The 15,293-nt window shown below is 45.5% G+C and overlaps 1 protein-coding gene across 2 annotated transcripts in view; it reads right to left on the bottom strand.

Moving 5' to 3' along the window:
• Positions 1-8,310: 8,310 nt before the first annotated feature.
• The window catches only part of LOC138795966 (uncharacterized), a 72,150-nt gene continuing 65,167 nt past the window's right edge, over positions 8,311-15,293 (bottom strand). For both annotated transcript variants that reach the window (XM_069975758.1, XM_069975759.1), the window contains exon 4: positions 8,311-10,307. In XM_069975758.1, the coding sequence (XP_069831859.1) occupies positions 10,151-10,307 (157 nt within the window). In that variant the 3' untranslated portion in view covers positions 8,311-10,150. The remainder of the gene's footprint in view (positions 10,308-15,293) is intronic.

The following is a 15,293-nucleotide window of genomic DNA, read 5'->3' as shown; positions in this document are numbered from 1 at the left end:
CCAGCCCTGGCCATGGATGGATGGAAGCTGGGGGAGGAGCCTGCACAGGGTGATCCAACCTGTCAGTACAAGGGGTGGGGGGATCCTGGGGTCCCTGGTCCTCCTGGTTAACCCTCAGGATGCCAGGCTGCAGAGCAGAACAGGAGGCACAGGTACACTGAAGCTGTCATGGGCACACAGGCTAAGGGTCCATGTACACAGAAGATTATCTGACAGATTAGCTGCCAAAGATTTGAAGCCAAAGCCAGAAATGGATTTGAAAAGAGGAGAAATCTCATGTTTTCCTTATGACCTGATCTCTGTTTATAGTCTGTTCCTGCCTTTGGCTTCAAATCTTTGGCAGATAATCTTTCTGTGTAAATGGACCCATAGGGGCTGGTATTGGAGTTTGTCATATGTAGCAGAGCTGTGTAGGAAATCTGTAAGATACTATAGAGCAGTGTTCTCCAACCAGTGGCTAGGTTGCCACTGGTTGGAGAACACTGCTCTATAGCAAGGCATAAAGGAGAACTGAGCTAGCAAGGCATGCTGGGAGTTGTAGTTTTGCAACTGGTGGGGGGGGGGGGGGTCACCTGTTGGAGAACACTGATATAGAGGTGTCAGGGCATGCTGGGAGTTGTAGTTTTGTAACAGGTGGGGGGTCACCTGTTGGAGAACACTGATATAGAGGTGTCAGGGCATGCTGGGAGTTGTAGTTTTGTAACAGGTGGGGGGTCACCTGTTGGAGAACACTGATATAGAGGTGTCAGGGCATGCTGGGAGTTGTAGTTTTGTAACAGGTGGGGGGGTCACCTGTTGGAGAACACAGATATAGAGGTGTCAGGGCATGCTGGGAGTTGTAGTTTTGTAACAGGTGGGGGGGTCACCTGTTGGAGAACACTGATATAGAGGTGTCAGGGCATGCTGGGAGTTGTAGTTTTGTAACAGGTGGGGGGGTCACCTGTTGGAGAACACTGATATAGAGGTGTCAGGGCATGCTGGGAGTTGTAGTTTTGTAACAGGTGGGGAGTCACCTGTTGGAGAACATTGCTATAGAACCGATGGGGCATGCTGGGAGTTATAGTTTTGTGACAGGTAGAGAGCCATTGGTTGGAGAACATTGCTAGAGAACCGATGGGCATGCTTGTACTTGTAGTTACAGCTGGGGATCCCATGGTTTGGGAAGACTCCTGAATATAGAAGAGTTGAGCTTGCATTGCATGCTGGGAGCTGTAGTTTTGCAACAGATATAGATATAGAGGATGGAGAATACTGCTGTACTGCAAGACTGGATCAGATATAGCAGAGTTACTTGAGTTTGTAAGGCATGCTGGAAATTGTATTTATCAGCTGGAGAGTCACTGGTTGGAGAGCAATGCTAGAGAGGTGTCAGGGCATGCTGGGGGTTGTAGTTCTGCAACAGCTGAGTAGGAACTGGGTGGATAACACTGTTGTAAAGCAAGACTGGATCAGGTATAGCAGAGTTGAGTTTGTAAGGCATGCTGGAAATTGTATATATCAGCTGGGGAGTCACTGGTTGAAGAGCAATGCTAGAGAGGTGTCAGGGCATCCTGAGGGTTGTAGTTCTGCAGCAGCTGAGTAGGAACTGGTTGGAGAACACTGCTGTATAGGAATACTTGATCAGGTGTAGCAGAGTTGAGTTTGTAAGGCATGCTGGAAATTGTATTTTTGCAACAGCTGGTTGGAGAGCAATGCTAGAGAGGTGTCAGGGCATGCTGGGGGTTGTACATTTGCACCAGCTGAGTAGGAACTGGTTGGAGAACACTGCTGTATAGACTGAATCAGGTCTAGCAGAGTTGAGTTTGTAAGTGACAGAAAGATAGTAAGACATAGCAGGGCTGGTTCAGATGAAGCAGTTTGTCAGAGAAAGCAGATGATTTTGCTCTTTGCCTGAACCCATGATGGTTTCATGATGACTTTACATAGGACTGCAGGTAACTATGCATTAATATGTCATGTCATATAGTTATCAAGATGCACAAACAATGCCTGTTGACCGCATTAAACTCAGCTCTGCTACATCAGTGCATGCACACCAACCCATAAAGTAATGGAAGGCTATGACATTAGGCGACGGTGCATGCATCTTACTTTGTGTGATCAGCCAGACATGGCGCATGAATAAGTAATGGCTGCAATTTCCTCCTGTACAGACAGTGCAGGACTAATAGCGGCAACACAATCCAGGGCATCTGCAGGTGTTACAGTATACAGAGCACAGGGCGGAGAGAGCCCAGCATCCAGGTACACAGCATACACAGTGGGTGTAGTCCCTGCTGAGGACACTAGGGGGCGCTGGGGACATGCAGTCAGTGGGATCTGGATGTATCTTACAGCTGGAACTGGATCATTGCGAGGTCCCATAAAGCCGGAGAGGTTATTTATGATCCTGACATAGTGATGTGTAAAACGCAGCAAATCAATGGATGGAGAAATGATTTACGCCTCAACGATGGCGAAGCGTCCGGAGTCTCCGAGAGAACGCAATTACACAAATGTATTTCCGCAAGACGGAGTAGATACTGGAGGGATCCGGACTGTGACCCTAAAAGTGTATCTAAGTATCCAAGCCACTGACCCCATAACGTGTATCTACATACTGTATCCTAACTTTGACCCTTAAAGTGTATCAATGTATCCAAGCCACTGGCCCTATAAAGGTATCTACATATCCTATGACACTAAAAGTTTATCTTTATATCCTGACCGGTGACCCCATGAAGTGTATCTATATATCTGAGCCACTGGCCCCATAAAGTGTATCTATATATATCTGAGCCACTGACCCCATAAAGTGTATCTATGTATCTAAGCATATGACCCCATAAAGTGTATCTATATATTTAAGCCACTGACCCCATAAAGGGTATCTATGTATCTAAGCATATGACCCCATAAAGTGTATCTATGTATCTAAGCATATGACCCCATAAAGTGTATCTATATATTTAAGCCACTGACCCCATAAAGTGTATCTACATATCCTAACTTTGAACCTAAAAGTGTATGTATCCAAGCCACTGACCCCATAAATTGTATCTACATACCCTATGACCCCAAAAGAGTATCTACATATCCTGACTGGTGACCCCACAAAGTGTATCTATGTATCTAAGCCACTGACCCAATAAAGTGTATCTATGTATCCAAGCCACTGACCCCGTAAAGTGTATCCACATATCCTATAACCCTAATAAAAGTGTATCTACATATCCTAACTGTGATCCCTACACAGTGTATCTATATATCTAAGCCACTGTCCCCATAACGTGTATCTACATATCCTAACTTTGACCCTTAAAGTGTATCTATATATCAAAGCCACTGACCCCATAAAGGGTATCTACATATCCTATGGCCCTAAAAGTGTATCTACATATCTTGACTGGTGACCCCACAAAGTGTATCTATATATCTAAGCCAGTGACATTAAGGCCATGTTCACACGTTGTATAAGACTGGCCGTTCCGCTACCCGGCCAGGTAACAGAGCGGCTGGTCTCAGAAAAGATCATCCCGGACGGTACTGAGTTCTGATTCAGGTGCATCCATGCGCCCACATCAGAACTCCCCACTGCACACAATGGAGCGTGCAGCCGGAGCTTCATTGTGTGAACTGACATTCACTATTCACTGAATACCGGACGCAGAAAACTGACATGTCCGTTTCTTGCGGCGGCGCTAGGGATCCCGGCCGGAGTGTACACTATGGGGGAGATTTATCAAACATGGTGTAAAGTGAAACTGGCTCAGTTGCCCCTAGCAACCAATCAGATTCCACCTTTCATTCCTCACAGACTCCATGTTTGATAAATCTCCCCCTATGTGTATACACTCCGGTCGGGATTCCCTCAGCACAACGTAACTTTCGTACTAATACCAGGCGTTGCAACAACGGCCGTTATTACTGCGGAACTTACGTTGTGTGAGCATGGCCTAAAAGTGTATCTACGTATTCTGACCCCACAGAGTGTATCTACATATGCCGACCGGTGACCCTCTTGAAGGAGCAGATCACACGTGATGTGTACTTTATGTATGTTCTTGGATACATTTCCGGTTGTCTGGACCAGATACTGTATGTAGTTAAAATCACTGAATTCTGGCGCAGGGATTGCAATCAGCTTTATTCTTCTTTACCACATTGGCACTATATGCTTGATGGTTATGTCTCCCACTTGATGGTTATGTCTCTCCCCCTTATTTACAACTCATTGTCTAGGTTACTGACCACCACTCTGCTCTAAAAACAGAGGTCTGGCTATATATGGCTATAATGTAAATGTATAGATAGATATAGTGAGATATATATATTATATATGTACACTATGGGGGGACTTTGGGGGATTCGCCCCTTCTCCCTGGTGTATGCCTCCCGTACGCCCCGCTCGCCTGATGGGCGAGCTGACAGAGCTTGCAGGGGCGTGAAAGGTGGGCAGGAGGCGTGGCCTCCTCCTGCACCTCATCTATCATGATTTATGCCTGCTCGCAGGCGTAATTCATGATCAAAATCTACACCTGCTGGAAGCGTGTGCCTCTTGGTTTATCCTGCCGCGGGAAAGGGGGCGGGGCCTAATATAAGACCAGTGTACTTGTACGCTGGTCTTCATAAATCCCCCCCTATAACTATAAAGACACCAGCCAGGCCACTGCTTTTAGAGCAGAGTGGTGGTCAGCAACCTAGACAATAAGCTGCCAGCAATAAGAGGAAAAGAGCAGCATATCAGGAGGAGACAGGCTTGCTTGCATATGTTTTTATTACGCTCTTTTTGCTGCCTCTGCTGTATGTCAGTTCAGTACCTGGAGTCATCTTTTCCCCTGCTGAAAGCACGCCTCCTGCCTGATGATTGATGTCAGAGCAGGGAGGTCTGTCACTCATCAGGAGGCGTGCTTGCAGCTGGAGGAGAGAGAACACAGATCACACCCTGGTTGTCGCATACAGTTATTATCAGTCAGTGGTCAGAATCAGGACCCACCCTGTCCTGTCACTTGCTCGCTGTCTTTTAGTCTCTTATTCTATGATATACTGAGCTCATTGCTGAAAGTCTAACAGGATCTGGATGAGATGTGATGAGAACGTTCATCTGTAATTCATCCCATCTTTAATTCATCTCACAAGTGAACAACTTCCGAGCCGCTGACTTAATGAGCATTTTGTCTTAATGTACGTCAGCGCCGCCCGAGTCCCCAGACGTCCCCGGTGATGGAGCAATCAACAAGCCCATTATTTACTGGGAGCGTCTCTACCGGGGTGACTGGAAGATTGCTCAGCCCTGTGAAAAGTGTCACCGATCTATGAAAGACACCAGCCATGATTGCTGCCGCTGTGCTCCAAGGGGATCGTGGGATGTAATCAGTCGCTGCCGCCGCTGCTGCCGTGGTCCGGGGTGAAGCTTCCTCTATGACCGACACCAGCTCAGCACACACAACAGACTCTGCAAGTAAAATGGAGTTTATTTTGTCAAAATACAGAAAAGTATAAAAATAGAGCAGTGATGTGGCCCGCCTCCACCGCAAGTCCTATCATAGAGCATGACCCCGTAAATCGTCACTGGAAGTCATTAAGTTCTGTTACAGCTTATTCTCATAGTTATGTCTGGCTCTGAAAAAGCTGGGTGAAAATCAATACATTGATCAGGACTGATCTTACGCTGGATGGTGTCCCAGTCAGTATCATATGGTGTAGAAATACAGTAACTATACACGTTACCTCCCCATAACAAGTTGTTGCCACTAGGTGTCTCACTTTCTTGTGATCTGCTGTCCACTGCCTGTTGTCTGGGGTGGTAACAGCTAGATCAAGACAAATTGCCGGATGTGGGGTGGGGCTTAGCATGTGTTCTGTGCAGGTGAGAGAGAGAGCTTGAGAGAGCCCGGGCTGTGTACCTGCAAGCCGAGCCAGTATACCTGATGAAGAGGATCCTGACTGTTCCTCAAAGGTAAATGACAGCTTCCTTCTGTCTCTCACCACACTGAAGGGTCAATATAACAAAACCAGGCAAGTTTTTAAATTTTTTTTTTTTTTAAGTGACAGATTTACCTATACAATAGCACTATAGAAGTGCCACCACCACCACCACACACAATGTAAAAACTATCATACAGTGACCATATAATGGCTCTATACATATAATATACAATAAGTAATAATAGTGCCATATAGTGACACTGTCACCATATACAGTACAATGTCAATACGCCATACAGTGAACATGCATAAAAACATAGTAATAATAGCACTGTACAGTGCCATCACACCATACACAATGTAAATGCTGCCCTATAGTGACCATATAACAGCTCTATACATATAATATAGTAATAATAGTGCTATACAGTACCACCTTCTCCATGAACAATGTTAATACTGCCCTATAATGACCATATAACAGCAATGTACATACAATATAGTAAAAATATACACAATGTCAATACTGCCCTATAATGACCATATAACAGCAATATACATAAAATATAGTAACCACACCACTATATACAATGTAAATACTGCCATACAGTGCTCAAATAATACTGTGACTGTATAACAGCCCCATACATAAGATATATACTAAGATTCATGGCGGTTACATGTTATGTGGCGCCCCATTCAGGAGGGATGGTTGATGCATCGAGGCCAGCCATGGTGGCGACCATTAAAGGGTTGTCACCAAGCTTCCCTGTAATCCTTTGGAATGATCATATGGAGGCAGAGGATGTATCACAGTATATTTGTTTTATAAGGGGAGTGACGGAACCTATTGGAGATTGACCTCTAATTTGAACTCTAACTTGACTGTATATATAGATTCAGGGTGTATAATCCTAACTTCTTTGCTTTAATAATGCTATTCCGCCTGAAAACATAGTAAACACTAGAGGGCGTGCTTCTACTTACTGCATACTGATTATACATTGAACTCTATGATAACACTGTATGCAGTAAGCTCATTAGCTCCCCCTAATGGTGGCAGGAGGTAGTCAGAATTTGGACCTCTGTATTTAAAAAAAAAGTCTTAAGATTTTTTTATTGAAGCTTTTTATATCAGCTATAAATATTGGACTTAAAAAAAGCAATAAAAAAAATTGAGATCACTTTATCAATGTAGGATGTGTTGAAGTTGATCTTAAAGTATAGAATGTACAACAACACGTCATACATATATGATTAACACAATAGATTTTCATATGCATTCGTGTTCAGTTCACAGTTGTAAAGTTAATTGATATAACTAATAAAATTCTGACTACCTTCAGCCACCACTAGGGGAGCTCATGAGCTGACTGCATACAGCTTTATCATAGAGTTCAAAGGATAAACAATTTGCAATAAGCTCCTTAGCCCCCTCTAGTGTTCAACGTGCGCATATAAAGAGAAAATGACAGTGGACAAATATGAAATCTCTGAGCTGGGAGCAGCTGCCACTACCCTTCCCCCCACCACCCTTGGCAGTTCCTATGACGTCCACTACTCAGCAGGGGGCAGCAGTGGGCACAGGAGAAAGTGTAATTATTCTTACTATTTGCGACTATTTTCTATAATATGGTATACAGGTGACTCTTTTAGTTCTTTAGGTGTATTTTAGTTTAGTCAGTGGAATGACTATATGCGAAGTCCCACTCGACTATAGACCCATAAACACTCTTTTTAATCACCTTTATCAAATATCTCTTGAGTGGAGAGATGAGTCACCCCCTTCTGAGGATATTACTCACATCTCTCGGCTTTTACAAGTGTTCTCTTACTCTCTTACTGCATGAATATGATGGAGACGGTGAAAACCGTGTGATGGTAAAACTTATTATAGACAATGATTCATCATGTGCCGATCCGGGGATTATATAACGGTGTATAATGGTGGACGAGGCTGTGGAGTCAACGATACATACAAAGGGGAACCAATCAGGATGACTTCATTCTTATTAGCAATCTATTGTTCAGAGAGTCCTCCAACACCCACAGACAACTAGTATAGAGGAGACCAATATAAGGTGCTGTTGTAATGGTGACGGCACAGCAATATAATTAGTGGGGGTCTGACCCTAAACCCAACAGGACAGCAGTGACAACTTAGCACTGTACCGGCAGCCTGTGATTGTTTATCTGTTATTTTCCAATCCCCTGAAGAACATTACTATTTTGGGGGAGAAACACGTCGGGAAACTTTGAATACAGAATCAATTTTTAATAAATTTTTTCAAGTATTAAATGTCACTGTTTAAAGTTTACATTGTTCCTACATTTATTGACTATACAATAAGGTAAAAAGTTGAGGGCACTCACTCGTATGTTGCAATATTTCTTTATTCAAAAAAGCAGTTAAAACTTTCCGTGAGACATTTCTCTATTTGGTAGATGCCATACCATTTCACGCACATGCGCGCTACAGCGCGATCCGATGAAACACGCATGCGCGTGAAATGGTCATCGTGTTTACGCTGTGAAGTGGTATGGCGTCTGCCCAAGAGAGAAATGTCTCACTGAAGTTTTAACTGCACTTTTGAATAAAGAAATCTTGCAACATACGAGTGAGTGCCCTCAACTTCTTTCTATTTATTGGACTGTATTCATATCTGCTTTTACTGTGAGGAGCCCCCTGTTGCAAACTGGCTCAAGTTAGCCTGCTAGTTAGTTAGACTGTCAAGTTAGACTGCTCGTTAGCCATAACAAAGAGAGTAGTGCCGGTGAACTCTTTCAGAAAACTATACAATAAGGTATACTGGAGGGACTACCCCTTTAAATTACTACCTACCGCCTACCGGTGCACTCCACCTTGGTTGTGAAATTTTGACACCATGATACATAAAAAAAATTTATTCGCTTTGAACCGTCCAGGAGTCTCCCGATAAGGAGTGACCAATAGAAGTGTCCAACAAGAGGAGTCCACATGAAGGAGATTAGTCGCTGATCGTTCTAGGAATCAGGACACTGTCCCTGGTGCTGATCTCTGCTGGATAGTGACGCGTGAGCGATTACTTACTGTATGGATCAGGGCGCTCTCATGTGACTGTCAATGAGAGGTATATATAGTAAGTGAAAGAGGAGTTTATATGCATAAAAAATGCCGCCATCTCACTAGATCCCATGAAGAAATAGGTAGGTACAATAGGCGTTCCAATACAGCTACAGATTAAATATGACTGTCTATGGAAGTAGGGCATCTAAAATAGTTAGATTCCTATGGACATACCCCCAAGTCCATGATCATATACAAAATACGGTATACATACGAGATTTCTATGGCTATATGGCATACCAGCAAGAGAGATACAGTATACATACGAGATTTCTATGGCTATATGGCATACCAGCGAGAGGGCAAATGTTAATGTCTACCTGATACTCAGAGAACTTTACGTTATGTCAAACACATAAAAGATTTCCATAGACCAAATCTTAGCAACAATCAAAATAGTATAGCGGTAGTTTTTATAACCCAGAAGTAGAGAACATCACTTTATAGATAAGGGAACAATTTCATCTGTTTTCTTTCTGTCCTTTCAGATGTCTCGGGCTCAAGGACAAGCTCTCTGCACCCTCAGTGTTCCCATGTAATACAATTACTAGTGAAGTACATAGCGTGGCGCTATTATTACCACCGATCCTCGATCGTATCTGCTACATGAATGAATACATAACGTATTTGTAAAATACCTATAAACCTCGCCTGGGCTTTCAGATTCATCATTCACAGCAAACATTTACATTTATATAGGAAAATACTGGAAAGGCGCTTCTCTCTGCACAAAGCCGCTGACGCCGGAGAACAACCGCCATTGTGTGCACACTTCTGGGGATAATGGGGGTTAGCAGGAAGAAAGCCGCCATTGTGTTAAAGGAACAGCATGTAGCTTACGCTTTGTCCGAACATGTTAACTGTGATTAGGTCAATGGTGGTCAATGGCTTATGTACTTCAGTGGTCGGCATGTGGCCGCAATGGAGAAGACCCCAATCACCTCTTCCTATGGTTGGTTTATAGTCACAAGGCATGGGGCGAACCAGGCAAGGGTCACAACACCTTTCTGATATGGGGGGGGGATGCAGTTGTGGGGGGAGGAGGAGAGCACGGAGGTGTAAACCAGCCCACACCGACTTCTGGTGAGGGACCCCAGCTCCTCTACCTGCACCCCCATATACACCAGCTGTCCATGATCAGGACCTCAGCATGTTCCTGTACACTAACGTAGTGGATCTCTCCAGCTGTTTCGCTAAGAGAACGTCCAGGTCTTGTGACTTCTTATCCAGATTCTCCGCCAACTGGAAGGTCGTCTGAAGAAGGTGATTCATCATAAGGAAGTTCTTCTTCAGTCTAAGAAAAAGAGAGAAAAGGGAAAGAAAAGTGAACAGGACCGAAATATACAGCATGCCGGTATAACCTGGGTATCTCCTGTATATAATTATATATGTACAGCTGGTATAACCTGGGTATCTCCTGTATATAATTATACATGTACAGCTGGTATAACCTGGATATCTCCTGTATATAATTATACATGTACAGCTGGTATAATCTGGGTATCTCCTGTATATAATTATATATGTACAGCTGGTATAACCTGGGTATTTCCTGTATCTAATTATATATGTACAGCTGGTATAACCTGGGTATCTCCTGTATATAATTATACATGTACAGCTGGTATAACCTGGGTATCTCCTGTATATAATTATATATGTACAGCTGGTATAACCTGGGTATCTTCTGTATATAATTATATATGTACAGCTTGTATAACCTGGGTATCTGCTGTATATAATTATACATGTACAGCTGGTACAACATAGGCATTGGATGTCACTTATCTGGTGTGTACAGGTGTGATAATTCTTGGACTCATCATCACTGTTTGCCATAAATAACCTACATCTGCTGGTTGTGTGATGGATGTGTTGGAGGTATGGGACGCTATTACTACTTCAGTATTAATGGAGCGCTGGAGGTGAAGCGACATTCACATTGAACATGAATCACGTGACGCTGGGTCTGCAGGTAACGGAATATTATAGCATCAGATCAGGGCAAACCATCCAGATAAGGAGACTCATAAGGAAACCAAAGAGGATCCCTGCCTGCACTACTCCTAGTGGAGCAACTCTACATAGTTGGGCTGAGCACAGATGTAGCAGAGTCGACCTTGCTATTTATAACAAATCATGCAGAAATTACACTGTAATGTCCCAAATAAATCAGCTATCCTGTATTAGCAATGTCAGCTCTGCTACACGGTACCCTTCTCTATAATAGAGTTTATTGTATAGTTATAGAGTCCTCTGGGGTGGGGGGAGTAGTTATCAGTGGTTTCCGCCATTCTACCTAATAGAGGATGATCCAAAACCTGAAGAGATTTAACATTTCTAAGGTTTCCTCTCTAGTTGACATTCCCTGCTTGTTCAGTGTCTGCTCTAGTGACCTTCATATACTGTACAGCTCCTAAACCTACTAAACACAGGCTGATATGGCACAGGGCACTAGCCTATCTAACACAGGACACCCCAGGGTCTCAGCAATACATTGTCCTGGGATGAAGGAGTTAACTGTCCTAGCCGCCCCATCACTCGGGATAATGGCGTCCTGTCTTTGTAACGTTGTGGATGGGTCTCCTATTATTTTGCACTTTTTGGAATTGCTGATTTCCAGGCTGTTACCTGAGGAGCATCAGTCATCCTGACAGTCAGGTTGTGTCCTCGTCTCCTCTCAGATCCCGGTTATAGATGTGGAGCAGCCAAGTTATGGACACGGCTAGAGATCCTACGTGTCTAGGACACCTTCTATATGGAGCATTGCAGAGAGTTTACTATAGGGGTGGGACAAACCTTCTACCCCACACCCAACTCCCCATATATATAATATAGGAAAATTTAAGGCACATGTACCACTTTGCTAGTGCTCCCAGTACACCCCAGTACATCAATATCCCCTTAGCCTCCTTCAGAATCAAGTCTGGCTGCATCACCTGGGGAGGGGATATCAGTGTACTGTGAGCGCTGGGCCGCCTCCAGTGCATAGAGCGGCCCTATGTGCACATGAAGAAACCAGGATGTCCACAGCGGGCTCCGTAGCAAATTGGTACATTCCCTTTAAAGGGGACCTGTCACCCCGGCTGCCAGGGTAAAGCCCACCTGACCCCGTTGGAGCCCCTTATACTTATAACTGTTTAAGAACCGGAATGTATCTTTAATTCTACCCAACACTTACTACTCTGTCTAACTACAGCAACTACAACTCTCAACTGCGCGTGGTGCTGCTGAGCCAGCGCTCAGGGGTGGCCAGCTCGTCCCACTCCTCGTTCACTGTGACATGTGCCTATGTGGTGCTCCCCAACATCTGCCCCCCTGTGTTGCTGCTGCTCCCCATGTCCCGCTGCACATGTCACCCCCTCTTCAGGTTGTGTGTGGTATTACAGTTCAGCTCCATTCACTTTAATGAAACTGTGCTGTAAAACCCCACACCCAACCTGAGGAGAAGGGTGGCACTGTTTCTGAAAGAGAGCAGCAATGTTTTTTGTAATGCTAAAGTATACCTTTAAAGACTATTTACATGCCATACGATTAGTCACTGACTAATATATTGTCTGTATTTAAGATGCCTCTGTAATCCAGTCTCTCATACAGTCACACTACATTTCCACAGAAATGATCCTTTAGCATCAATATGCAGTGTCCCAGAACATGCAGACTACTACTCCTATTATGGCCATTTCTCTTGCTGTGTCAATGCCTGTTCTGGTAAGTGTTTGCACTGCAACTGCTGCTGGTTTTCCCCTAGTATTCTCTGGTAATGTGCATTCTCATGTGTATTCTCATGTATTCCTGTGTATTATTACATTGTACAGTGGTATGCAAGGCTGTTGATCACGTGACCGTGCCAGTGCCCTGTAACAATGGTTCCTCCAATGGCCGACTAGCTCTGGCCAGGAGCAACCATGTGACCTCCCACTTCCTCCTAACAAGTGAGTCTTCCCCCTGCTTCCAAGCAAGGAGGATGTGTGTCGTCCCTCTCCTACCTCAGAGGAGTTGGGCTTCTTCTCTGCAGCTCCCACTTCACCACTAGAAGTGTGGATCAGGTGCTCTGCAGTATTCAAGTCTTCGGCTGTATCTGCCTGCTCAAGTGTCCGGAGTCTTCTCTCTCATCTGGGTGTCATTCCGTTATCTCTCCTCATCGCTGCAAGGATTCACAGCAAGTATTACTCTCAAGCTAATCCACCCAGCAACGCTATTTCTCTCCTACTCCTACTCCCATCATCCGGCACATATTCTCACAGCCTATGCAGCACCACTCCTGCTTTATTTGTCAAAGCCTGCTATATACCCGGTTGCATCCGGACAGAACTGTTGCTACTAGTTACCTCATCTATAATAAAACCGCTGTTACTGAACCCTGGCATTGGTGTCCACTAACTGGTGCCCTGACTAGGTGCAGCGAAGAATCGCATGCCCATCATCACCCGCAGGTTCCACAGACCGGCCCTACAGCTGTGCTGCCCTCAGGCCTATACCGTGACAAGTATAACCCCTGCAGCTGCCCCAGTCATTGCCTTCTCATAACACCAGCACTGCGGAAGTGGCCCCCAGGAGCCAGGGCATCGCATTTTTGGCGTCACGAACAGGATACAGACTGTGTTGTGCCAACAGTCAGTGTCCCCAGAACTGTACTGCTACCCCCCAGAGACTTTGCCGATTACTATGGGGGTGATTGAGGTGTTTCAGGCCCTAAATAGTACACAAGATGGCTGCCGTCTTCTTCAATTTCTGGCTGTGCCATACCCCGGAGAGGAGGGGGTTAACAGCCATGCTGCCAAAGCGCGGGAATCGTCCGGCGCCATAGACTTTCTATTGGCTGCTCCTGATTGGCCGCCTGGGCCGGATGACGTCACTGTTGCTGGGCAGATTCTGGAACCTGATCCTCCATCCTGGCGCTCCTCCCCTTCCTGCTACAAGTTTCGGCCAGAGCGTAGCAAGATGGCAGCCTACGAGGAGCACCTGCCTGCAGCCGCAGCTCCTGTGATACCGGAGCTGCCGGAGAGCAATCCTGTCTGTCTGCTAGCACCGCTCCCATCCTACAGCGACACCAGCTGGGCCGCTGCCCCGTCGGACGACGGAAGTCTTCGCTAGGCCTTCATCCCGGCCTCTGCTGATCAGAATGAGGGGCCCATACCTGAGACCAGCATTTCTCCGGGACCCGGTCACTCCAGCACCGCTGACCTCGCTTCTTGTACCGGAGGGTCCTCATCACCGGACAGCGAACAGATTGTAAGTGGACCGACTCTGTTGTCCTCAGTCCCTGGCCCTAAAGGGGAGAACTCTGCTAAGGCCTTCATATCCCCGGGTCTGTGGCAACCTCCAGGGCGTGATTCGCCGCCCCTGCCGCAACGGATGCTCGGGCCGGGGCCTAAGATTATGCAGCTGATCGAGGACATTCAGCAGGCCCTCGCTGCCCTGTTGCCTGCCACTACAGCTGCCACCGCTATGCCTAGCGCTACTCCTGCAGCTTCCACTACAGCGGGCCCGTCTACTACCGCAGTCCCCTCTACTGCCCCCACTGCTGTGGCTAAGGCTGCCTCTTCTACCACGACCGTCACCTATCATGTGGCCCCCATCATCTCTCCTATCACCACGGTGACGCCCAGCATTGTAGTCACTACTGCATCCAGTGATGCTTCTGCTCCAGGCCCTTCACGCTATCGCTATCCGTGGAAGAAGAAAAAGAAGAAGCCTACTCAGGGTCCTCCAGGACATTTCTGCTAAGTATCCTTACAGAGACCAGAGCCCTTAAACTGTTTTTGTTGTCTAACTGTTTTGTTCCAGTTCCTGCAACGTGTAAGGTTCGTGCCTGGTCCTCCTGACCAAGTTCCCTGTACTAACCAGCCATGAGCTGATGGACACTTACAGTAACAAAAGGTTCTCTAGTGCCTGTCCCAGAGCCTTTTACATGGACGATGTCTAATTGCCTAAAAGAGACTCTACCTAACAGAGACACTTAACCCATTCCTTCCTAATGCACTTTCCTGTGATTGTGTGTTCCACACAGGGTATTATTGCACTTATTTCATTATTGCATTTTTTTTCTACTATTCTATTCCAGTGTTATCGAAGTCTTTGTATTTCTTCCTCTGAGTAAGCACAAGGTTACATAGATTGCCTCAGAGTAGAGTGCCTCTTTTGTAAAACAGTATATTTTTCCAGTGTCTAAGTCAGATAGCTCCTCCTCTGAGTAAGAGAAGTCAGTTTACATATACCTCAGAGAAAGCTTAGTTTATGTAGGAGTGTATTTTCTCATCCAGACTCAGTATTGTGT

Source organism: Dendropsophus ebraccatus, chromosome 6, assembly GCF_027789765.1.
Source record: "Dendropsophus ebraccatus isolate aDenEbr1 chromosome 6, aDenEbr1.pat, whole genome shotgun sequence".
Lineage (NCBI taxonomy): Eukaryota > Metazoa > Chordata > Amphibia > Anura > Hylidae > Dendropsophus > Dendropsophus ebraccatus.
The sequence above is the reverse complement of the archived record's forward strand: the minus strand, read 5'-3'. Positions and strand labels throughout refer to the sequence as shown.